The sequence below is a fragment of the Lithobates pipiens genome, unplaced genomic scaffold (assembly GCF_037356315.1).
Source record: "Lithobates pipiens isolate NorthernLeopardFrog02 unplaced genomic scaffold, aLitPip1_a1.2 Scaffold_8, whole genome shotgun sequence".
Taxonomy (NCBI): Eukaryota; Metazoa; Chordata; class Amphibia; order Anura; family Ranidae; genus Lithobates; species Lithobates pipiens.
In genome coordinates, this window is record NW_027507903.1 from 367528674 (window position 1) to 367555950 (window position 27277).

Below are 27277 nucleotides of genomic sequence, written 5' to 3' on the forward strand. Positions count from 1 at the left end.
TTGCAAAGGCAATGCTAGAAGCTCTGGACCTGGAAATGCTACGCAGCTAACTTAGTCAGAACCAGTAAGAAAGCGCTCAAGAATCACTTCCAGGTGCACACTGCAATATTTGATTCAGTAACATTAACAAAAGACAAGACCAAGGAACAACTGACAGGTAGCTGTGCAAAGCAAGAATGAGGCGCTCCCTCATTTTTATTAGTTGCTGGGTACCTATTTTGAATCCCAATTTTTTCCAGTTTTTGTTTGCCAAGGTCCCATCCTCCTGTAGGAGGCAGTAAAATTACAAAAGTTTTATTTAGGCGACCTGTGTCCCTCAAAGGATGAGGATAGGATTACCATTTATCTGTATGAATAATATTCAAAACCAGTTTTTTATGTTTGCTTTGAATATTCACCTTTCGTCTTGAAATGGAAAATTCTTTTTTACATTGCTTACAACCTGATGCTTCATCATCCTTCAGCCATGTATGACCCTAAAAAATAAAAAGATTGTGAATCAGATATGGCCAAATACTGTCAAATCAGTAAACAAAGAAGTTTATCTTCAATTACGGTATCATTATACGGTTACCCTTGCCTTTTTTTTTTTTTCCATTATAGAGATAGGCAGTGTAGATTCTGATTTATAGGCTCAAGTCTGCTATACGTGGCTTGAATTTCAGGCAATTCCTGTCAGCACCATCTGGCTCGACAAAAGTTAACTTTTGTCAAAGGAGCTGGGTGGAGAATTGTCAGCTGAACAGTGGCAGCATCCAGATGTTGGCTGTGAGAATATAACAGACCGCATAATGGATGGAAAAATCGGTGTGTGTGTGTGTATATGGACAGCTTACAGAGGGATTCCACCTAAAAAAAATAATATTAAAAGCCAGCAGCTATAAATACTACAGCTGCTGACTTTTAATAAATGGACACTCACCTGTCCCTGGTTCCAGCGATGCCGGCAGCCGAGGCCGATCGATCGCTCGGCTCTCGGCTGCTGCAGTCACCATTCTAGGTGAGGGAATCAGGAAGCGAAGCGAATCGGCTTCACTTCCCGGTTCCCTACTGCGCATGCGTCCACAGCAGTTTAGGGTTCCAAAAAAACGCATTGTTAGCGGGATCAGCCCAGATACCTGCTAGCACCTGCGTTTTGCCCCTCCGCCCAGCCCACCCAAGTGCAGTATCGATCGATCACTGTCACTTACAAAACACTAAACACATAACTACAGCGATCGCAGAGTCAGGCCTGATCCCTGCGATCGCTAACAGTTTTTTTTTGGTAGCGTTTTATATTTAAATCTGGAAGGCAGTGCTTGGTTTTCGGGGTCCCGTACGTGGCTAGGCTCCCAAAAAGTCCCCCACATGTGGTATCCCCGTACTCGGGAGAAGCAGCAAAATTTATTTTGGGGTGTAATTTGACTTATGCCCATAGCATGTATGAGCAATATATCATTTAGTGACAACTTTGTGCAAAAAAAATAAAAATAAAATTGTAATATTCCTGCAACTTGTGGCAAAATATAAAATATTTAATGGACTCAACATGCCTCTCAGTAAATAGCTTGGGGTGTCTACTTTCCAAAATGGGGTCATTTGGGGGGGGTTTGTGTTATTTTGGCATTTTATGGCCTTCGAAACTGTGATAGGTAGTGAGGAGTGAAATCAAAAATTTGCACCCTTAGAAATCCTGAAGGCAGTGATTGGTTTTCGGGGTGCCGTACGCGGCTAGACTGCCAAAAAGTCCCACATATGTGATATCTCCGTACTCAGGAGAAGCAGCAGAATATATTTTGGGGTGCAATTCCACATATAACTATGGCATGTGTGAGCAATATATCATTTAGTGACAACTTTTTGTAAACTTTTTTTTTTTTTTGTGTCATTCAATCGCTTGGGACAAAAAAAAAAAAAAAATATTCAATGGGCTCAACATGCCGCTCAGCAATTTCCTTGGGGTGCCTACTTTCCAAAATGGGGTCATTTGGGGGGGGGGGGGGTTTGTACTGCCCTGCCATTTTAGCACCTCAAGAAATGAGATAGGTAGTCGTAAATTAAATGCTGTGTAAATTCCAGAAAATGTATTCGCAAAAAAAAATCAAAAAAAAAATCGCAGAGGCAATCAAATACCATCAAAAGAAAGCTCTATTTGTGGGAAAAAAAGGACGCAAATTTCGTTTGGATACAACATTGCATGACCGCGCAATTACCAGTTAAAGCAGTGCAGTGCGAAATTGTAAAAAGACCTCTGGTCCTTAGGCTGAAAATTGGTCCGGGGCTGAAGTGGTTAAGTGCTATTGCAATTACACGGCCGCCTGCAAAACTTTGCGGCCAAAATAGGCATCAGCCGATGCACTTACATCTACCTTGTGGAATTTTGTAAAGGTGTGAACAAACGACCAAGTCGCCACTTTACACACTTGAGCGACAGACGCTTTATGTCGGAAGGCCCAAGATGTTCTAATTGCCCTGGTGGAATGGGCCGTCACCAGAAAGGGAGGCACCTGCCCCTTCAAGGCATAGGCCTGTACTACAATCTGTCTGATCCACCTGGAAATGGTGACCGACAAGACCGCCATGCCTTTTTTTCGGACCAGCCACCGAAACAAACACGGAGTTTGACTTCCGAAAGGGAGCCGTAGCAGATGAATACACCCTCAGAGCCCAGACCACGTCCAGGGAATGTAGGGCCACCTCCTTAGGATGTGTTGGTTTAGGACACAGAGATGGTAACACAATGTCTTCATTAATGTGGAATGCCAAAAATACCTTTGGTAGAAAAGAAGGTTACATAGTTAGGTCAAGTTGAAAAAGACACACGTCCACCTAGTTCAAACACAAAAAAAAAAAAATAAATACAATCTCATATACCCAATTCTATACCCACAGTTGATCCAAAGGAAGGCAAAAAACCCCAGCAGAGTTTGATCCAATTTGCTAAAGCAGGACGCAACACCACCTTATCCTTGTGGATAACCATATAGGGAGACTTGCAAAACAAGGCCGCCAGTTCCGAAACCCTCCTGGCCGATGTAATGGCCACTAGGAAACCACTTTCTGGGAAAGTCAACAGAGGGATCTCTCTGATATTCTTAAATGGCGGTTTCTGAAGCGCCGATAACACCAGGTTCAGATGCCACAGGGGTAGCTGTGAACGCACCGCAGGAACTACACGTCGGACCCCTTGAACAAAAGTGCTCACTAGAGAGTGAGACGCCAGGGGTCGCCGAAAAAAAAGACAGCCAAGGCTGATATTTGTCCTTTAATGGTGCTTAAGGCCAATTACTGGTCTACTCCTCGCTGTAAAAACAGCAGGATCCTGGATATAGGAAAGGAGCGCGGACGCCATCCTTTCTCCTCACACATGGAGATGTAGGCCTTCCAGGTACGATGATATATCTTCTGAGAAGAAGATTTCCGTGCTCTCAACATAGTTGTAATCACGAGTCTGAAAGGCCCCGGTTCCTCAACACCTGGCTCTCAATAGCCATGCCGTTAAAGGCAGCGATGGTAAAGCAGGATGGAGAATCGGACCTTGAGACAGAAGGTCCTCTCGTAACGGCAGTCGCCAGGGGGCATCCACCACCAGGTGCACTAGGTCTGCGGGCCAGGGACGCTGGGGCAATCAGTATTACGGGAATCCCCTTGGCCTCCACTCTGCGGAGCAGGTGTGGTAGTAGCTTTAGGGGAGGAAAGGCATAGATCAGCTGGTACTGACCCCATGGAGCCACCAGTGCGCCTGACGCGTCTGCCCAAGGATCTCTTGTCCTGGACATGAATCTCGACACCTTCCGATTGAAACGGGAGGCCAGAAGATCCACGTCTGGAGTGCCCAATCGCAGGCACAGTAGCCTGAACACTTCGGGGTGCAATGCCCATTCTCCTGGTCCAGCATCTGGCGACTTAGGTAGTCTGCCAGTTCTTCACACCTGGGATGTAAATGGCCAATAGGGCCGGTACCTGTCGCTCTGCCCACTGAAGGATGTAAGCAAACCTCCCGTGCAGTGGCCGAGCTTCTTGTTCCTCCTTGATGATTGACACATGCCCCCGCCATGCCATTATCTGACTGGATCCTGATCGGACGCCCTCGAAGTCTTATCAACCATGTGGAGAGGCATAGCCTGATCGCTCAAGCACATTGATCGCCAACTTGGATTCCTCCTCCGACCAGAGGCCCTGGGTCGACTGAACTCCCATTACTCCACCCCAGCTGGTTAGGCTGGCATCCGTTGTGATCACTGTCCAATTCAGAGGTAGGAACGACTTCCCAGAGCGAAGTGCCGGGGATATCAGCCACCAGAGCAGGGAGTCCCTGACTGACTGGCTCACCTGAATCTGCCGATCCAGGGATAATGGAGATTTGTCCCATTTTGTCAAGATCTCCTTCTGCAAGACTCTGGTGTGAAACTGGGCATACGGTACTGCCTCGAAAGAGGCCACTATGAGTCCCAGGACTCGCATACAGAAACGTAACGATGACCACCTGCTGTTCATCAGCAGTTTTACCATGACACCCAGCCGAATGTTGATAGCAGATCACAGGATCTTAATCTTGCGCAAAAGGCAAACTTCTGCAGAAAAATCCACGGATCGATGGGCCCGCAGGGTACCTAGGTCCTTCTCCACTAGGCAGAAAAAAACTGAGGCTGCAGGAGGCAGGTTGGGGGGTTACCTAAGGGAGCGCCCCTTGGGCGGAACTAGAAAATCCTGATTTTGTTGCACATGTTAACATGTTCTGCCTAGTCCTCTCCTGAAGGTGGCGGAACAACCTGATGGTCTAACAAAGGAGCTGTGTCATGTTGTTGCCTGCATCAATGGGGAGGACCAGAGTTCAGTAGTGCAAAACTCTGGTCCTCTCACGCAAATTTTCTGCGTCTTCACAAAATGGCTGAAATGGTTAATAATTTACTTGGTTTTCATTCATTGTGGCCATTCGGGAGGGTTACCTTAAAAAAAAAAAAACACTTCTAACCTCAAACACTTATAACTGCTGCTAAACTCACATATAAACGTGGTATGTAAAAGCTGTAAAACTGATGTTTTTCACCGTGGGTTTCCAGCTGTCAAGTTTCCAGCGTTCAGAAAAGGTTATCAACTGCCCTGAGTACATGAGCCCTAAGTGATTCTTGCAAAGGCATCTTATTTACTGCACCTATTACATCATCAGTCCTTGCTTCCCCCAACAATTTTTTTAGAAGATCCTTTACCGGACACCCTTACAATAAAAATAAAATAATGATCTAGAAATTAACATTAAAAACCCAGGTAGCACAAAAATAGAGGCCTGAAAAAGTTCTTGGGCTTTATAGAAATATGTAAATGTGAATGTAAAGTTCTAAATTGCATGACACATTTATAGGTATTACATTTTTTGAATTCCTTCCAAGAGAAATGCAGCATTTGACACAAAGATAATAAATACGTGGATATGTAAGAGAATGTTTATAGCTTGGCAGAGTTTGTTTGTATTGCAGGAGATTTCCATTAGCATTTTCTCCATTTCAGGTCAGCCATCCTGGAACTCCTCTTCAACATCTTTGTATGTTAAGTGTGTAAAGTTTGACAAATAAAATAAGTGCAACTGAGTCAAGTTTGAAAATCTCTGGCTAGGGGGTAAAGAAAATAAAAATAGCAAAATGAATCCTAGGGGGGAAAAAAAATACCATTTGCATAACACTGAAACCAGAAAGTAAAAATGTATTGCCCTTTTACCATACCTTAAGAGCTTTGTTAACCTCTTTGATGTCTTCCATCTTTAATTTTGACCTATGGAAAACACAAAACTCACCTCATAAGTAAATGTTCTTTAAAGCTTTTGGCTATACATACACTTTATCTGAATACTGCCTATTAGGGCTTGTTCACACCAGGTTCTCTGGGACTGTGCTGGACAACCTCGCCCAGCACAATTCCAGGTGTGGCCCCAGTGGTGTGCACTGAAAGAAAAAAAAAAGCACTGCATGCAGCTTGGCATGGGGAACATACACACTGACAGTTAGTACAGCGATCTCCCCGCTAAGCTATTGTGTTCTGATAGGAAGATTCCCAGTCCTTTCTTGTGGCCATTGGCGCTGCTCAGATGCCGAATGGCTGCTGTTTCTCCAGCATGCCTGTTTGAGATAAGCCAAACAGGCTGCTGTACACACTGGCCGAGTGTTGCCCGGATTCTGTTGAACTGCCTGATATTCTGCACGTGTGTACCAGGCTTTAGTGTTGAGTCAATTTAGTAACAGATGTGGACTGTTCAGCCGTGGGGATACAGTGAATGTCTCAAGACCAATTAAACTGGTTGTAAAGTTAAGTTTTTTTTTTTATCTTAATAAATTCTATGCATTAAGATAAAAAAAAAAAAAAACTTTTTGTATGCAGCAGCCCCCTACCCCCAACACTTATCTGAACCCATCTCGATCCAGAAATGTTGCAGGAGAGTCTTGGCTGCCTAGGACTCTCCCTCCTCGTTGGCTGAGACAGCAGCATGGTGCCATTGGCTCCCACTGCTGTCAAAGTTAGTGAGCCAATAAGGAGAGGGGGCAGGGCCAAACTGTGACTTCATGTCTAAATGGGCACACAGAGCGTTGCCTCGGCTCGGGTGCCCCTATAGCAAGCTGCTTGCTCTGGGGGCACTCGGCGGGAGGGAGGGCCAGCAGAGCCAGTGAGGATCAGTCTGCAGTGGTTTTGCACAGAGCAGGCAACTATAACATGTTTATTATTTTTAAGTGAAAAGAACAGACTTTAGTATCACTTTAACTATGAAATTACATCCTCACCTGCCTATAGTTCACTGGCTGGATTGGTGGTCACAGATTATCAAAGTTATGGAGTAATCAATTTCCTTGACCTGTCACAGCTAAAATGCATCTAACTGAGCCAGTGGTATTACATGATTTATACTCGATCAATGATGCTTTAGGACTTCTCGTCTCCCTCTGCAGTCCCCTGAAAGGGAGAGTTTTGGCCTTTGGCTTGCAGAACCAATAACTACAAATGTGACTTTTGTTTGCACTGTATTAACACTGTCTTTCTGATGAAGCTGAGAACAAAATGCGTTAATTGAAAATCTGGAACACAATATATTAAATCAAGGATTGTTATTGTGTAATCTATATCTGCATGAATAACATGAACTATAAATACATTGTATACTGAGGTATTGCTCTGAGGCAGTGGTGCAATTAACAGCCAATTATACATGACTGTTTACCACAATCAATGAGCAAAATTTATTTTATCAACACACGATGAGATTGCCTCATGATTTTTTAAATATTTGTATAAAACTATAGTGTTTAAAGGACATCAAGTCCCATTGCAAACTTTTGTTGTCTTATTATTTGGTCTACATTCAAATTGCAAATCAGCCTCTTCCTGGTCCTTCCCCAGTAACACGACACAGCCAACAAGCAGATTAGTCTTTCCTCTGTATCCCTTCTCCGGCACATACACTCCAGCTTCTCACATTTAAAAGGTTTTATCTATGGATGCACACAGCCAGGTTCAGGAGAGCACCAGCATGGGTGTCCCCATAGCACACGGGTTGCTATGGGGGGCACCCGCAGGAAGGGAGGATGGTGCCAGCAGGGGGGGGGGGGGGGGCACGAAAGAGGTGGTAAGGGGCTGCTTTGTGTAAAAATGTTGCACAGAGCAGGTACAGCAAGTATAATCTATAAGAAACTTTTTTTTACCTTCTCAGTGACCTGTCCCCATCATATAAACATTAACATCTTAGCGCTGTGCCCCAGCTAATCTGTACATATGTAATAACACCATAAATCCCAGTCCTGAGCTCATGTAGGTTATCTCCTCAGTGCTCTGCACCTGCACGGGCAGGCATATTGGCGTACAGGTACGTCCAATCTTTAATGCCGCCCTGCCATCGGGACCCCCGTGAGCCCGGTCGCGGGTCCTACGGACTCGATCGCCGCGGGCATACCCGCGATCGTCTCACGGGACGGCTGAATGGAGGAAATGCCGTGTAAACAGCATTTCTCCATTCTGCCTAGCAACTAGTGACGCTGATCTCTGCTCCATGTGATTGGAGCAGAGATCAGTGTTCACTAAATGAAAGCCCACCCCCCCCCCCCACAGTTAGTAACACACCCCTAGGAACACTTAACCCCTACACTGCCACCCACTGGTTAACCCCTTCACTGCCAGTGTCATTTACACAGGAATCACAGCATTTATATAGCACTGATTACTGTATAAATGACAATGGCCCCAAAAATGTGTCAAAAATGTCCGATGTGTCCGCCACAATGTCGCAGTCACAATAAAAATCGCTGATCACCGCCATTACTAGTAAAAAAAAAAAAAAATAATAAAAAACGATTAATAAAAATGCCATAAAACTATCCCTATTTTGTAAACGCTATAACTTTTGCGCAAACCAATCAATAATCGCTTATTGCGATTTTTACCAAAAATGTGTAGAAGAATACGTATCGGCCTAAACTGAGGGAAAAAAATGTTTTTTTTATATATTTTTGGGGGATATTATAACAAAGTAAAAAATAATGCGTTTTTTTCAAAATTGTCGCTCTATTTTTGTTTATAGCGCAAAAAATAAAAACCGCAGGGGTGATCAAATACCACCAAAAGAAAGCTCTATTTGTGGGAAAAAAAGGACGTCAATTTTGTTTGGGAGCCACGTCTCATGACCGTGCAATTGTCAGTTAAAGCGACGCAGTGCCGAATCGCAAAAAGTGGTCTGGTCTTTGACCAGCAAAATGGTCCGGTCTGTAAGTGGTTAAAGTGTTAATAAACCCAGTAATATGAAGATAGTTCATCATCCACCACCCTCACAGCTTACAAATCATCTTTTTACATTAAAATACTGCCACTATATACCTATTTGGATGATTTGTATGCCACGGTTACATGATAAACTGCACAGTTTCTCCAGTGCTGAGAGTTCATGTAGGAGGAGATTTTCACTACAGCCTGTAGTGGACCACATGTGTGATGTCAATATCATGCGACCTGGCTAGCTCTAAGAACAAGGAAATGTTCTCTCCAACATAAAAGACACAACTGAGCATGTGCAAGTCGGCTGGCCTTCCCCAGATAGACTGTGCAGGAGAGGGAGGATCTATACATAGAGGATAAAACAGCCTTTCTTTTTATACATCGGGACACAGAGACACAGTAGTTATGTGGGTTATAGGTCACCTTCAATTGATGGACACTGGCACGCCCCAAGACAAGAAGTGTACTCCCTATATAACCCCTCCCACTACTGGGAGTTCCTCAGTATTGCTTATGACTTCTGCCTATGTGCGTTAACCCCTTAGCACCCAGTCTCCCGTGCATGTGCACAGTTACACCACCCCATTTCCTGCTTAAACATACCTCAGCAATAAAGCTGAGCTCCATCTCCCATGTCCCCAGCACTACCTTCACTATTAATGGACTACATGGCATACATTTTGGTTTCTCCTTTTCAACCTCCAATGCCCCCTAATTTCATTGACACACTCCTATTCGGTATCCTCCCCATAACCTTTTCACAACGATGCCGACATGATGCCCCACCGCCTCCAACTACAGTTTTAGCAGGCCCGTTTCCTGGGCACCGATTTAAACCACTATTTCTCCTCTGTAAAAGCCCATGTGTGAAGAGATTGGCTCCTATGCTGTTGCTCAAGAATTACTCAGTCTTGTAAATGGATTCCAAATACATTCTGTGGAACATTTATTCGCCTGCACAGCTATGACCATAGTTTTAATGATTTCATTATCAACAATAGAAAGATCAGTAACCCCTATTTTTGAGTGAAAATATGAACTTATTTTCTCACTGATGCCTTCCAAGCTCCTCTCCTGCACTTGCATTTATTATTTTTATTTAGAAAGTACACTTATCCTGCATGGGATTCCTCTGGGTACTCTGGTTTCCTCCCACACTCCAAAGACATGCTGGTAGGTTAATTGGATCCTGCCTAAATTGGCTCTAGTATGTATGAATGTGAGTTAGGGACCTTAGATTGTAAGCTCCTTGAGGGTAGGGACTGATGTGAATGTATAATATATGTAAAGCGCTGTGGCGCTATACAAGCGCCTGAAATAATAATAAGCTTGTTTGGAGTGAAACATGTCAGAGGATGGAGTTTAGGAGAGTGGACGTGTTGACTTGAACTCATTCCTGTGCGACGTTTTTTTTTTTTATGAAGCCTCACCTCTCCAGTCATTCTTGCTTCCTAAAAACGTCCTTCCAAGCACATTCCATTCACACCTCGTTGATGCAGAAATGTATTATCTGGCTAGAGGTTTCTTGCACGGTTTTCAAAACGTAAATGTGCACTTAAATGGAGCTGCCCCACATGCGGAAATTGCCCCAAAGTAGCACTGAAACATTTTCAGTCATGGAGCGTCACATGGTTTTTCAGCGCACGTTTTGGCATGATTGTAGCACAGCAAAACTGCACATCTGCTAACTGTGATCGAGGTGTCAATAATTAGACTGCATTTTCATCTGCATGTTTCTAAATGCGTGGCAACTGTAAGGGTAGGGAGAGTCACCCTTTAAGTTTAAACTCGTCTTATTATATTTAGCTGCTTGAACAGATATTTACTGAAGTTTAGTGAAACACCATGCTTTGCAAGTCACTTCTGAAGTCTGCAAGAAACAGGATGCATTTGTGGTCAGAGCTAGCTGTTAGAATTAGAGGTCGACCGATATATCGGCCGATATTTGCCGTTTTTTAAATAATCGGCATCGGCCGATTTGTGCTGATAAAAAGCCGATTTAGAACTACAGTGGGACTTTGAAATGACTTCTGTATAGAATGGTCTAAGTTGACTGAGTCGTCATAGCAACCCTTTCCTCCACTCTGGGCAGGCTGCCAAGAAAAGAACAGAAAGATACAATGTTTACACTTGAATGAATTAAGTCATCTCTGTGTGTAGAAGTTCTGTTTAACCATTTAAAGACTAAATCTTTTCTGACACTTGTTGCTTACAAGTAAAAAATCCTGTATTTTCTGCCAGAAAATCACTTAGACCCCCCAAAAATTATATATATTTTTTTAGCAGAGATCCTAGGGAATAAAATAGCGGTTGTTGCAATATTTTATGTCACACGGCATTTGCACAGAGGGCTTTCAAATGCATTTTTTGGGGAAAAAAAATACACCATTTAAAAAATAAAAATAAAATAAAAACAGTAAAGTTAGCCCATTTTTTTTTTTTTTGTCCAAAAGTTTTGACTACCTGTTTTTATTTAAAATATATATATATATAATTTTTTTTTTTTTAATCTAAATCATACAAGTAAACTGATTGGAGGTTTGTTTTGTTTAATAAATGTTTAAGTGTAAGAAATTTTCTGTATCACGTATGAAGGCCGCTTTCACACTGGAGCGGGCAGGCGTTGATGGTAAAACGCAAGTTTTAGCGGCTCTTTACCATCATTTTAGCGGTGCTATTTGGCTGCTAGTGGGGCACATATAACCCAGCTAGCGGCCAAGGAAGAGGTTAAATGCGCCCATGAAGCACCGCTGCCAAATCGCATTGCATGCGCTTCGGCAGTGGTGCCCATTCATATCAATGGGCAGGAGTGGTGGATGAGCAGTATACACCACTCCAAACGTGCTGCTTGCAGGACTTTTTTTTAAGATCCTGCCAGCGCATCGCCTCAGTGTGAAAGCACTATGTCTTTCACACAGACTGCAGGGGAGCCATTTTACAGGCACTTTACAGGCGCTATTTTTAGCCCAAAAGCGCCTTAAAACGCCCCAGTGGGAAAGGTGTGTTAGATCAAGGGGGATTAAAAATAAATAAATAAATAAATAAAATAAAATCGGCCTAACATATCGGCCCAAAAAAATCGGCATCATATATCGGCTATCGGCCGCCATGATTTCTAAATATCGGCATCGGCATCGGCCAGAGAAAAACCCATATCGGTCGACCTCTAGTTAGAATTTATAGGAAGTAGGAAATATTCATAAGGTGAAATGACGCTATGTGGTTTAATTATAGATGATTTCTTAAGGTCATTTATATAAATATATGTCTGTATGTCTGGAGACCTTTGATCAGAATTCCCCTAAAAAAGTCCGCTAACTGTATGACACACTAGAATGTCAACGCTATTTGATTGGTGAATGTCTTGTCAAATTCTCATTGGTTGATAATACAATGTTTTGAATCATAAAAAGACTGGTAAAGAGGAAATTAAAGTGTGTGTATTCAGAATCAAACCAGTGTGTGTGTCTGGTCCTTTTTGAATAACCACCCCGATCGATTGAAGAGAGTTTTTCCAGTGAAAGTCCAGCCCGGGCAAGGAAGACAAACAGGGGCGCTCCTTACAGCAACCCACACAGAAAACGTGCTTTTTCTTGTGGGTTGCCCTGTGTTCGGAAACACACAGATGTGAATGAATGGCAATCAAAGCACAATGCGCGTTGCTGGGCGTTTTTGAAATGCCCAGCAAAGCACTAGTTTTCTGTGTGGGTTGCCACTCGTCCAGAAACGCGCAGATGCAAATGAAGCTTAAATGGTAATGTAAGCGTGATGCACATTGATGTCAATGCATGCATTTTCTTGTGGCTTGCCATGCTTTGGAAATGCGCAGAGTGTTTTCTAAACGCTTGACAAATCATACATTTCCTTGCCAGTTGCTGTGCATTCAGAAAAACGTGCAGAAGCAAACAAAAGGTATTGCAAGCACAACATGTGCTGCCACACGTTTTTGAAAAGCATGGTGTGCATTTTTCTTGTGTGTTGCCATGCGTTCAGAAAGATATAATCGCATAATAACGCAAAAGGGAGGCTTGCTGCCAAACGTTTCTGAAACACATGAGAAAGCATGTGTGTGTTTTTTTGTGCGGGTTGTCTCGTGTTTGGACATGCACAGATGCAAACAAATGGCAACTTAAGCATGCTGCGCATTGTTGTGTGTTTTCGAAAAGTAACACTACAAAGTGTGCATTTTCTGTGCTGGTTGCATTCGGTAACCATGTAAATGCGAACACAGCCTTGATGGTAATGCAAGCATTGCCACACGTTTTCGTAAACACAAGGCGAAGCGTGCGTTTTCTTGTGGGTTGCCATACACTCAGAAGCATGCAGAAGAGAACGCAGCCTAAATGCTTTGTCTCGCCTTTTTAGAAAGGCATGGTAAAGCATGCGGTTTTTATCCGGGTTGTCGTGCATTCAGCACGATAACCCGATTGCGTGAGCGAGCAAGCATGCATGAGTGCCCTCACAAGCAAGCAGTGGTGGGGGAAGAGGAGGATCAGGGTTTTTTTTTTTTTTGCAAAACCGTTACACAGAGCAGGTAAATATAACTTGTTTGTCATTTAAAAAAATAATAATAATAATTTGCCTTTAGAATCACTTACATTTTCTGACTAAAGTTCCACTTCCTGCTTGCTCCCTATTCACTGGACATGGACTGTGAGTGGTGATAACACAATTTCCTTCCATCCCTAATGACCACCCACATGAAGGCCCAGAAACACCCACAGTAACCCTGTGCGTATCAACTCCCACAGCTGGTACAAGTGACGCCCATAGCCCACCCTGAAACTACAGAGGATCAAAGGATCATGAGACATGTAGTATTAAGATAGGTAAAGGGAAGGAAACAGGAAGTCAGAGAACTTTGAAATGCAGCCAGGAGGAGGAGTAACACCGCAGACACAGAAACCTGCTGTATACTGCTAAAGGAGGTAAGTTACACACAAACTGACAGCAGTGTTGTAATTCATTCACAAACACAATGCATCCGTTTACGGTGGAGGAGGTGGAAAAGCTGGAGATCCAAGGAAGTCCAAAAAAACTATTTACTTCAAAAGCAGTTGCAGTGGCAAAGTGACAAACCAAGCAGCGATGTGTTCCAACAGCAGGATTAGAACTTCCAGTCCCGATTCTGGAACACAACTGAGTCAGGAGGAAGCTTTGTATTCTATGAATAAATACAAAGCTTCCTCTGATTGGCTGGAGTTGCAAGGCAGGCGGATTACATCCCAAACTCTGCCTCGGCAAATCACAGTTTTGTTCCAGGAGCTGGACAAGCAGTTCTTGTCCTGCTGCTGGAAAACAGCTTGGTCTAGACCAGTGATTGAGAACCTTGGCACCCCAGATGTATTCATTTCTTATGATGCTCTGGCACTCTGCAGTGTAGAGGAGCATCATTGGAAATGTAGTTCCAAACCATCTTGGGTGCCAAGGTTTGCCATCACTGGTCTAGACTAAAGTTAAATGAAACATGGAGATCAGCTTTAACATAGTGTTACTGTGGAGGATATAATGAATGAAATAAAAAATCCTACTGGCTTAGATGGAGGCCCATTTCTTGTAGTGCCTGTTCCTGTTCATCGCACTGCTTCTGCACTTGTATTTTCTCAAGATGTAGCTTATCAAAGTCCTATACCGAAAAAAAAGAAAAATATTAGTTTTTGAGGTAGATGAAAACACACTACAGCAGTTAATAAGATATTATTTTCCTATTCTAAAGAAAAGAAAACAAAAAAAAAAACATTTACAGTATTAACAGTATTTCCGCCATTGGTCATTTTTTTGTTGTTTTATTTTTTACCATTTTTATTTTACAATTTTATTTTTTATTATGTTTTACATATTTTAAAGGACCCTTGTTGGGGGGCTTTGGTGAAATATCTAAACAGACCCCTGATGTCTTTCTTTTGAGACAGAGAAAGGGACAGATTTACAGAATGAATGAATAGGAATAGCTCTTCCGGTTCATTCATAAACTGAAGCATAGTAAACAGTTTACTAGTCTCGGCTATGAATGAAAAAAAAAAAAAAAGTCAGTGATCGGTACTGATCACTGACTACTAAGACAAGGAAGGGGTTGGTAAATTACACATTTACCAGCCCCTTCCCCGCTCTCCAACCTGACAGATACCCCGGTGAGGAAGAGGGGCCAGGGAAGCACACAGGGGCCTGCAGTAGTAGGACAGAGATAGGGATAGGGAGCGACATGTAGAGGAACTGATGCCCTCCGTTTCCCTCCTGTAGTCGCTGAATATCTGCAGGAAGGAGGAGAATTGGGCATTTAGCGGCCACATGGAGGGATCGGTTCCTCTACATGCGGCCTATCCCAGTGTACAGGGGGTCACATGGACCCCTGAAGCATGGGGTCAGGACACAATGACGACCCCTGTGTATTCCACAACTTGGTCTTGGAGTACCACGTGAGGTCTGCATTTCTACTTATGCTATGGGAGGACAAGCTGGGATATAACCACTATAGCATACCGAGATGAGAGTGGAGATATGCTGGTAGGATCACTAACCAATTTACAAACAGCCTTCAGTTAACCTATTACAATCCAACAATGACAAAATCCTAGGCATTTTCCTTCAACTGGTACTAATCACAAAGTCTCCATGGGATCTTTGATGATCATATAATTTATTTATTTATTTATTTATTTTACTCCTGAGGCTTTGGCGGTTGGCTTCACACAATTGTCAGATATCACTAGTATCTGTCTTTCATCCTTTGAATAATAAAAGGATTTTAAAATTCCAACATTTCACTATTTTGCTGCTAAAAAAACCCTTGGGGGAATTTCCCATGTTGATATCACTAGTTTTTACTGTGGCGGGCTCTATCTCGACAAAACACTACAAAACAAAAGAAAGAGGGCTTTACAGATTTGGACAGAAGTTGCCCGCCATCCCTCAAACTTTAATACTCCATAGAATGAACCTCTGTTGAAACTTTAGGGGCAACAAAAGCAATTAACTAAAAAAAAAAAATCTTCACCTAATTTTATACATGTATAAAATGTACTAAATAGTACAATAAAAACCATGGCATATATTATAGGGCACAATCCAAATCATGAATGGCTGAACAATTTATACATTCACAGATGTGGTAATCCTACCCTATCTCATATCAGATCTCAAACAAATGATGATATATTTGTGATCATAAAAAAGATCCATTTGCTGGGTACCCCAATGTGTTTTGAATTTTTATTTTTTTTAAGCTTCCTCGGGGGTGAGAATGTACCACTATTACTGTACATATATGATAACGACACTCAAATTATACATGGATACCAGATGTCCTCTCCTTCGACTGCAGGCTGAATGAAAAAAAATAAATAACTGAGGAGCATGCCTGTTTAGCAGAAGTCGGATGTTCAAACAGGCTAGTGTACATGAAATGAATGTTGGCCAGTTTCTGTTGAAGCCGCAGATATTCGGCCCAAGTGTACAAGACTATAGTGAAAAAGTGGAAACATTGCAGGGCCCAGAAACAATGGAGTGTAGTCTGGCTGTCATTCGCTGAAAACTGGCATGTCAGCTTTTTGTCAGTCACCTATCTGCATCGACCCAAAATTGACTTTTTTTTAGAAGAGTAGACTCTCAAGGCTTCTGGCAAAAGGTACAGCTTGGACTTCAAACACAGAATTTAAACATTTTTAAAATGCGCTTGGCAGCGAAATCAGGGAAAAAATAAATACAAAATTTTAAATAAAAATGTAGAATCAGTAATGGATTTTGCAATTGATGATTGATCAACATGGGTACAACCAGTCAGTCAGATTTTACATGCAATAATCACTATGTTCTCTTGGCGAGGGTGGCTACCCCTGCCAGAAGAACACACTGGCTTTGCGAGAGGGATTCCCCAATCAACTCTGACTGGTTGATGGAAAGAAAATTGTTCCATCTATGGCTAGCTTTAGTCACTTGGTGGGAACATGTCAGGGTCCAGAAACAAGGGAATGCATTATTACTGTCAATGGTTGAAAACCTCCATGTCTTACTGTATATAGCGTGGCTCAGAAGTGGTAGGAATCCATTTCAGCCATTTTTCAGTACTGCTCATTATATCTTTTGAGTTTTGTAGTTTACTCTAAGGTATTATATATAACATTTTGGGGATTTCAAAGAGGGGTTAATTTTGGTAGCAAGTTTAGATACATATTTAATTATTATTTATTGAGAACACATAGAAAAACAAATTTGAAAAAAAAATGCATTTTGCACTTTTTCTAAACTGAACATTTATGTAATTTGTGCACCTTATAAATGTACCCCAATATATAATCAACAAAGACTGGTAATTAGAATGACACCACATTAATGCGATTTTTATGCAACATAGCAAAATGGTAAAGCTCAAAGTGAAGATAATTTGTACTGGATCCCTGTGTTACAAATGGTGTATTGAAATAAATTGTAAAAAAAAAAAAAAAAAAAAAATTAGAAAAACTTTTTCGCAGCAGACAGACTTGTAGTTTCAACTGACTATGAGTGTGGTAATCAGTTCGTAGTGCATTGACACTTCTTCCAGCTTTTCTATTTGAAAGGCCATACAGAAGTACAGGCAAAAAGCTGGAGGAAGAGTGTGCAGGAGCCTGACATTGCACCCGTGCTTCACTGATTACTGGAGCAATACTACAGTGCATCCGGAAAGTATCTACAGAGCTTCACTTTTTTCATATTTTGTTATGTTACAGCCTTATTCCAAAATGGATTTACAGTATCTCACAAAAGTGAGTACACTCCTCACATTTTTGTAAATAAATTATAATATCTTTTCATGTGACAACACTGAAAAAATTACACTTTGCTACAATGTAAAGTAGTGAGTGTACAGCTTTTATAACAGTGTACATTTTCTGTCCCCTCAAAATAACTCAACACAGCCATTAATGTCTAAACCGCTGGCAACAAAAGTGAGTACACCCTTAAGTGAAAATGTCCAAATTGGGCCATAATAGCCCTTTCCCTCCCCGGTTTCATGTGACTTGTTAGTGTTACAAAGTCCCAGATTTGAAAGTGTGGTAAATTTGGTGTCATCGCTCTCACTCTCTCATACTGGTCACTGGAAGTTCAACATAACACTTCATGGCAAAGAACCCTCTCAAGATCTGAAAAAAAACAGGATTTTTTTTTATAACAGCTTACCTGTAAAATCCTTTTCTTTGAAGTACATCACGGGACACAGAGCCATAGTAGTTATTATGTGGGTTATAGGCCACCTTCAGGTGATGGACACTGCACGCCCTAAGACAAAAAGTGCCCTCCCCTTATAACCCCTCCCACTACTGGGAGTACCTCAGTTTTGTAGATGAGCAATACACGTGTATACCAAAGAAGGGAGGGATCTCTGTGTCCTGTGATGTACTTCAAAGAAAAGGATTTTACAGGTAAGCTGTTATAAAAATCCTATTTTCTTATCGTACATCACGGGACACAGAGCCATAGTAGTTACTATGTGGAATGTCCCATAGCAATGGCAATTGAAGGCAGGAAGACACAACAAAAAGTAGGGCATTAAGAGACTAAAGGACTCATACTGCAGCCTGCAGTACACTGCGCCCAAAGGCGATATCCACATGACCTTTTACATGGATTTGATAGAATCTGGTAAATGTATGGACTGAAGACCAAGTTGCAGCCCTGCTGATCTGAGCCATGGAGGCCTGATGATGCACTCCCCAGGAAGCACTAACAGCCCTGGTGGAGTGCGCTTTAACATGAAAAGGAGGAATTTTCCTTTTTAGACCATAAGCCTGAACAATCACTTGACAAATCCATTTGGAAATAGTAGATTTTGACACTACCTGTCGTCTTTTAGGACCGTCTGGCAATACAAACAAAACATCTGTTTTGTGAATCTGAGCGGTTACCTTTAAATAGACTTTGACCGCACTCACTGCCTCAAGAGAATGCAGTGACCTCTCTTCCATAGACCAAGGTTCTGGGAAAAAGAATGGTAGGACAATATTCTTGTTTAAATGAAAACCTGTCACTACCTTTAGTAGGCATCTAGGATGAGGCCAAAATACCACCTTATCAATAATCAAATATGGCTCTTTGCAAGAAAGGGCCGCCAACTCCGATACTCTTCTGGCAGAGGATATGGCAACCAAAAAAATATTTTTCTCGTGAAGAGGACCAAGGGAATATCCCGTATAGCAGGGGTCTCAAACTGGCGGCCCTCCAGCTGTTGCAAAACTACAAGTCCCATGAGGCATTGCAAGGCTGATAGTTACAATCATGGTTACCACAGGCAGAGGCATGATGAGACTTGTAGTTTTGCAACAGCTGGAGGGCCACCAGTTTGAGACCCCTGCCGTATAGGCTCAAAAGGCTGTTTTTGTAAAGCCGACCAGACTAAATTCAAATCCCAAGGCTTCAGGGGTGTCCTGACTGGAGGATTAATCTGCGTTACCCCCTGAATAAAGTTGTGAACCAGAGAGTGAGACGCAAGAGGACGTTGAAAAAATACCAATAAAGCCAACACCTGGTCCTTGATAGTACTTAAGGCCAGCTTCATTTCTAATCCCATCTGTAGGAATTCAAGGATCCTACGCTTGACATATTTTCTGGGGTGTCAACCCCTGGATTCACACCAGGAGACATATGCCTTTCAGACTCTACAGTATATGACTCTGGAGGCCGGCTTCCTAGCATTAACCAAAATAGAAACTACTGAAGGCGACAGCCCACGTTCCTTTAAAATGTGGGTCTGAATAGCCAAACTGTTAAATTTAGAATTTGTAAGGTAGGATGGAATACCGGACCTTGCGCAAGAAGGTCTGGCCACAGTGGCTGGGTCCAAAGGTCCCCTACCGCCATATTTATGATCTCGGCAAACCAAGATCACCTGGGCCACCAGAATCACCTCCTTCCCTTCCTGCTTGATCCTGCGAAGAAGACACGGAAACAGCAGAACCAGAGGGAACACATAGATTAGTGAAAACTGATGCCATGGAAAGACCAAGGCGTCTGTTCCGCATGCCAGCGGATCCCTAGTCACTGACACAAAGTTGTCGACCTTGCTGAATCTGGACGCAAACAGATCCATGTCCGGAACACCCCATCTTTGACATATCGCCAGAAAAATGTCAAGGCGAAGGGACCATTCTACCGGAAACAATAGTTTGCAACTCAAGTAGTCCGCCTGCCAATTTTCTATCTCTGGAATGAAAATTGCCACTAGGCAAGGGACGTTGCTTTCTGCCCAAGATAGAACATGATTCACCTCTCTTTGGGCTGCACGACATTTCGCGCCCCCTTGGTGATTGATGTAGGCCACCACCATGGCATTTTCGGATTGGATCCTGACAGGACAATTCTGTAGTCTGAGAGTCCAGGGCCAGATGTACTGCCCGAATTTCCAGAATATTGATGGGCAAGGTCCTCTCTGACTTGGACCACTTCCCTTGGACAGATGCTTCTTCCAGGACTGCTTCCCAACCTAGAAGGCTGGCATCTGTCGTTACCACTTTCCAGGATACTGGTAGAAAGGATCTCCCCTGTTGAAGATTGCTGGATATCAACCAATTGAGGCTCTGACGCACCTTGGGGATAAGCGCATTGGAAAGTTGACAGAATACTGTTTTGCAGCAGTCTTGAATGAAACTGTGCATAAGGAACGGCCACGAAGGAGGCCACCACCTTTCCTAACAACTTCATGCAAAGCCGAATAGAAGGATTTTTCTTTGTTTTGACAAGCCCAATCAGTTCCCTTATGGAACTGATCCTTTCCTGGGGTAAGAATACCCTCTTCTGAACTGTATCTATGATCAGCCCCAAGTACTGCAATCTCCTTGATGGTTTTAAGGAGGATTTCTCTAGGTTGTGAATCCAGCCTAGGAATTCTAGGTAACTCATGGCTAAGACAAAACATTGGTTTAGGCGGGTAACTGACTGATAATCTAAGTAGGCTAGACTTGTTATACCCTGAGCCCTTAACCTAGCTAAACGATGGGCCAGGATCTTTGTGAATACTTGAGGTGCAGTAGCTAGACCGAAAGGCAGAGCTAAAAACTGAAAATGATGATTTTCTACCTCGCAACACAGAAATTTCTGATGAGCGGGGAAAATTGGCGCATGGAGATAGGCATCCGTGATGTTGATCGATGCCAAAAATTCTCCTTATAGGATGGAGACAACTGATCAGATTGACTCCATGTGAAAGGAACGGATATTCAAGTGTCGGTTTAGATCCTTGAGATCTAAAATGGGTCTGACCTCCCCATTTGGTTTTGGCAACGTGAAGAGGTTTGAATAAAACCCTGATCCCTGCTCTTCTGTGGGAACCTCGGATATCACTTTTTGAGACAAGAGATGATCCAGAGCCAGAAAGAGAGACTTCCTTTTCCCTGGGTCTCTGGGAATGTTTGATCTTAGAGGAGACAGGAATTTTCAGAATTCTAGTTTGTAACCTAGAGAAATTGAGGAAGCCACCCATATGTCCTGACATTGCTCCTGCCAGATCTTTGAAAAGTGTAGAAGCCTTCCCCCCACTCGAACGAGCGGTGGCACACCTTCATAAGGAGGCTTTAGTATTTTGCTTCATGGGTTTCCTGCCCCAGGTCCTCTTTTGGCCCTGGGACAGGCCTTGAGGTCTTCCTCTTGAACCTGACAGTGGAGGCCGTCGAAACTGCCTGGAGGCTGATGCCCCTGGCACTGGAGAAGATGCACGTTTAAAGAAAAAACGTTTAAACTGCTTCTTCGCTAGTAAAATAACTTTTCCCATAAGAAACACTTTGGATATATTTATCCACATCGTCTCCAAACAACCATTCACCATGAAATGATAAACTGGCAAAGAGCTTTTTACATGGTGCTTCGGCTGACCAATTTTTCAACCATAGGATTCTACACACATGCACCAGCCCTAGCATAAGCCATGAGGCTTGGAGAATATCTTTCATAGCATCTACTGTGAAACACAGTGCTTTTGATATACCAGCCAACTGCTGGGCCTGCTGATCAGGAGTAATTTTGAGTACCTCTGCAAACTGGTCCTTTATGGACTGAGATACTCCAACTGCCGCCAATGTTGGCTGAACGACTGAACTTGCAAGAGAAATTATGTTTTTAAAAAGAAATTACAACTTCTTATCTGTTTGATCCTTCAACATTTGAGCATTGTCTACAGGACAAGTCAAGTTCTTGTTTACAGAGGATATAGCAGCGTCAATTGCTGCAATCCCCCATTTCTTATAGAATTCTTCCTCCATAGGATAAAGAATAGAAAACTTTTTAGGAGGAAAAATAGGATTTTTGTACTCACTGTAAAATCCTTTTCTCTGAAGTTCATTGACGGACACAGCTCCATTAAATCTTGACCGTTGGGTTATCACGCCACCTTCAGGAGAGGACTAGGCCAAATTGTACAGTTCCGCCCAGGGGCCGGTCCCTCTGGCTATAACCCCTCAGCCTGCTTCCTGCAGCTTAGTACGTCAACAAGCAGTAGAACGTAAAATAATAGGAGGGAGTGAGTGCTGTGTCCGTCAATGAACTTCAAATAAAAGTATTTTACGTGAGTACAAAAATCCCATTTTCTCTTTTGTTCATTGACAGACAGCTCCATTAAATCTTGACCGTAGGGACATCCATTTCAAAACGAGGGGTGGAAACAGCAAACACAACCTCACTCATAGTCAGAGGCGCCCCTCAACGGAGGAGTTGCCAAATTAAATGGCCGCATCCGAACCTGAGGCCAACTTATGCATCAGAATGCGTTTACAACCAAAATATAACCCTCTCTTACAAAAAAAAGTGTAAGGTCGCCAACTCAGAAACCCTCCTGGCAGGTGTAATAGCCACTAGAAAGACTACTTTCTAAGAGTCAACAAGAAATTTTCCCTGATGTTCTCAAACGGTGGTTTCTGACGCTCCGATAACACCAGGTTCAGATACCATCGAGGTAGGGGTGGTCGAACTGGAGGGACTACATGCCGATACCAATGAGTGAGATGCTAGGGTCGTTGGAAAAAGACAGCTAAGGCTGATATCTGTCCCTTCATGGTGGTTAAGGCCAGTTTCTGAGCCACTCCCCGCTGTAAGAACAGCAGGATCCTGGACACCACCCCATCTCCTCACACATGGAGATATAAGCCTTCCACGTACGATGGTATATCTTCCAAAAAGAAGCTTTTCATGTCCTCAACATAGTGGAGATTACAGAGTCTGACAGACCTTGGTTCCTTAGTACTTGGCTTTCAACAGCCATGGCGTTAAAACCAGTGACGATAAAGCAGGATGGAGTATCGGACCTTGCAATAGGAGGTCTTCTCGCATCGACGGCTGCCAAGGTGCATCCACCACCAGGCGTACTAGATCGGAGTACCAAGGGCGCCGGGGCCAATCAATATCACTGGAATCCCCTCGGCCTCCACTTTGTGAAGCCGACGAGGCAACAGTTTGAGCGGAGGGAAAGCGTAAATCAGCCTCTACTGCTCCCATGGAGCCACCAACGCGTCTGACGCATCCGCCCAAGGATCTCTTGTCCTGGACACGAACCTCCGCACCTTTTTGATTGAGCCGAGAGGCCAGGAGATCCACATCTGGTGTGCCCCTACCACAGGCAAAGAAGCCTGAACACCTCCGAATGTAATGACCATTCTCCTGGGTCCAGCATCTGGCGACTTAAGTAGTCCGCCTGCCAGTTTTCTACTCCCGGGATGCATTTGGCTGACAGGGCCGGTAAATATCGCTCTGCCCACCGGAGGATGTGGGCGACTTCTCGTGCTTCAGACTAGCACCTTGTTCCTACTTGATGGTTGATATATGCCACTGCGGTGGCGTTGTCTGACTGGATCTTGATCGGACGCCCTTGTAGCCTCATTGACCATGTGGTGAGACAGCCTGATCACTCGAAGCTCGAGCACATTGATCGGTAACTGAGATTCCTCCCGCGACCAGAGGCCCTGGGTCAACTGTATCCCCAGCACTCCACACCAGCTGGTCAGGCTGGCGTCCGTTGTGATCACCGTCCAATGAAGAGGTAGGAACAATCTCCCAGACCGAAGGGCCGGAGACCTTAACCACCAGAGAAGAGAGTCCCTGACTAACTGGCTCACCCGAATCTGCTGATCCAGGGATAACTGAGATTTGTCCCATTTGGACAGTATCCCCCTCTGCAAGACTCTGCTGTGAAATTGGGCGCACGGTACTGCCTCAAAAGGAGGCTACCATGAGGCCCTGAACTCGCATGCAGAAACGCAGCGCCGACCACCTGTGGTTCATCAACAACTTCACCGCAGCTCTGAGATTCTGCAGCTTGTCTGAAGGGAGAAAAACTTTTGCTTCCAATGAGTCCAGCAGTAAGCCTAGGTACTCCAGGTGCTGAGTCGGCACTAGCACCGACTTCTTGAGGTTCAACACCCACCCAAACTTCTGTAGAGTTTGCATGGTGATTGCCACATCCTCCCTTAATTCTGACACGGAAGCTGCTCTCACAAAGAGGTCATCTAGGTAACCCATGATTGTGATCCCACGTTGTCGCAACAACGCCAAAATTGGAGCTAACACTTTGGTAAAGACTCGGGGTGCTGTGTCCAGGCCAAAGGGGAGAGCCACAAACTGGTAGTGCTCTTCCCCCACTGCAACTTGCAGAAACCTCTGATGTCTGAGGCATATGCATATATGCAAGTACGCGTCCTGGATATCCAGAGACGCCAGGGAGTCCCCCTGATGGAGTGCAGCGACTACGGAGAGAACCGATTCCATTCGGAACCTTTGTACTTTCACAGAGCAATTAATGGCTTTTAGGTCCAGGATTGGACGTATCCCTTCCTTTTTGGGACTACAAACAGATTGGATTAGAATCCCTGAAACCTTTCCAGCTTTGGAACAGGTACTATCACCCCGCGTCTGAGCAGGTCCCTTACTGCCCCAAAACAGGGCCTCCCGGCGAGCCGGAAGTAAAGGTATGCTGGAGGGAAAAAAATCTGTTTGGTGGGCAAGAGAGGAACTCTATCTTGTAGCCCGATGAAACCAGTTTGCAGACCCATTGGTCGGACAGCCGAGAGGCCCACCGAGCTGCAAACTCCCGAAGGTGACCCCCCAACCGTGTGTCAGGCGGGGGCAAATCTTCATGCGGTAGTATTTTGGCTCGCAGGGCTTGCAAGACCAGGGGCGCTTTTGTCCCTCAGCAGCTGCCCTGTCAGGCTGGGAGCGCTTACCTGACATTTCGGACGGGCGAAAAAACCTTTGCTGAGAGGAAAAGGAAGGCCCCTGCCTGCGGCGTGGCTCCTTACCCTTCTTGGACTGTGGGAGCAACGTGCTCTTCCCACCTGTAACATTCTTAATGTTGTCCAGAGAAGCTCCAAATAGCCGCTCACCAAGGAAGGGCAAATCCGTCAGAGCTTTTTTAGATGCCTGGTCTGCAGAGCAGCAATTCAGCCAGATCAGGCGCTGTAGCACCACTGCTGATACTGATGCCCTAGAGAGCCGGGGGAGTGTATCCAGGGCCGCATCACAGACATACACAAGCTGGTCTGCTAGCTCTATGCAGACTGGAGGAGACTGTTGCTTCTCCAATTAACGGCACAATAGTTCTTCCCACTCAGTAAGGGTCTGCGACACTAATGCCATGGCCAGTACTGGTCGTAGTGCTGACCCCACTACCGTAAACATGGACCAGGCCACTGCCTGAGCTCTCCTGTCGGTAGGGTCCTTAAATGCAGGAGCCCCTTCTACCGGAATCATGGTTACTTTATTTAACCTTGATATCGGGGGGGTCAAGGACCGGGAGAGCCGGACATTTTTTTTTTTTTTTAAGGAGGCTCTCTTCAAAGGGGAAACGCACCGCCATCCTCTTTGGGACCGAAAAGGTCAGTTGCGGGCTTCCCTATTCCTTGTATATGAACTTATTATATGACTTTACTTAAAATAAGTCAGATACGGAAACACCTTAGGTGTACGTGCCGGCATACTGGACCCAAAAGGGACTGTCACCTCAGCAGAGGATCCTTCTGCATCCTGTATTTTCAGGGTATCCCGCACAGTGGTGATAAGTGGTCCAACTAGCGCTTTTTCCTGCACTGACCTCCAACACATCAGAACAGGGGACGCCAGTCACCGTGGGGCCCGAGTCTGAATCAGAGCTCTCGCCGGAGGTGGGGGGGGGGGGGGGGGCAGGGGACGGGGGATGTCTTCTATCCCTCTTGCAACAAACGTTTACAGGACCGCCAACAAAGCGTCCAAAGGCACTGCACTATTTGCACGCAAGCCAGTTGCAATTGCAGGGAGATCTGGGGAAGAAACGCCAGCTTCTGACGCCATGCTGACCCACCCTGTCTGCCACCCTTGGGGACTTAGTACAAGGTGCTCAATCCCACCCTCCTAGCTGCTCACAGACTAAGGGGCACCACCACAGGACTCACCACCCTGACTGAGTGCTGTCGCTGATCGCTGTGTCCTGTGTCAGTCATAAGTGTCCAGGAGCAAAAACTGCGCTGTTCAGAGGCACAGGGACCAGTGCTGGGGAGAAAAAAAACACGCTGAGGCTGCAAGAAAATGGGCGCCAGCTGTTCTTGTATATACAAAAACTCAGGGAAAATGTTCGCCGGACTTCGAGAAAATGGCCAACGGCCATGCTGCTCACAGAGACTAACAGAAAATGGCCACGGCCACCAAATAATGCCGGCAGCACATGCAGAGCCCACAGACAACAGCAGAGAGACAGATGACTACACATGGACCCAGACAGCCAGCACAACCCCCAGCTAAGGGTCAGAGGCCCCCGGCCCAGGTACATACACCGCACCACAACCCAGCTATGCAGGGAATACAGGGACAGGGAGAGAGGAAAGGGAAAAGAGGGACCCCCCTAATCGACCTCCCAGGGAATGCCCAGCTGCTCTGTCCTGCGAGACAGGGAGAGCTGTACTTACTGTTCGGACAAGCTAGAGGCATCCAATCACAGACCCACACCTGAGCAATACAGGGTGGCTGCTGGCCACGGCACACTGTGACAAAGACATCCGTAGTCCAGCCATATGTGTGCCCTGGAGCATGTACCTCACTGGCTGCTCCTGGAGCCTGAGGGGCATTTTTTGGCCGACCCAGTGCATAGCTAGGGCCTGCTCCCGCTCGATGGCCGGGCTGGGGATACTACAAGGATCTATATTTATCCAGCCTGTCACCCAGCTGACTGTTGATAGAAGATCACAGGATCAAGATCTTGCACAAAAGGCAAAAAACTCCGAAAAAAATCCCCAGGACCGATGGTCCCGGCAGGGAGCCTAGGTCCTTCTTCACTAGGAAGAAGAAACTGAGCTGCAAAAAGCAGGCTGAGGGGTTATAGGCAGAGGGACCGTCCCCTGGGCGGAACTGTACAGTTCTGTTTTCATGTGTATATCATGTTCTGCCTAGTCCTCTCCTGAAGGTGGCGTGATAACCCTACAGTCAAGATTTAATAGAGCTGTGTCCATCAATGAACGAAAGAGACAAACTGTTTATCTGGGTGCTCCCACTCAGAATACATAAGCTTTTTTAGTCATGAATGGATAGGAAAGGTATAAACTGATTGGGGAGGCTTTAGCGATCCCAAACC

General features: G+C 44.5%; 1 protein-coding gene across 4 annotated transcripts in view; it reads right to left on the reverse strand.

Moving 5' to 3' along the window:
- RUFY1 (RUN and FYVE domain containing 1) overlaps positions 1-27277 on the reverse strand; it is a 341668-nt gene that overhangs the window by 10751 nt on the left and 303640 nt on the right. For all 4 annotated transcript variants that reach the window (XM_077473522.1, XM_077473519.1, XM_077473520.1 and 1 more), the window contains 3 exons: positions 14259-14353; positions 5700-5748; positions 399-476 (listed from right to left, as the gene is read on the reverse strand). In XM_077473522.1, the coding sequence (XP_077329648.1) occupies positions 399-476; positions 5700-5748; positions 14259-14353 (222 nt within the window). The remainder of the gene's footprint in view (positions 1-398; positions 477-5699; positions 5749-14258; positions 14354-27277) is intronic.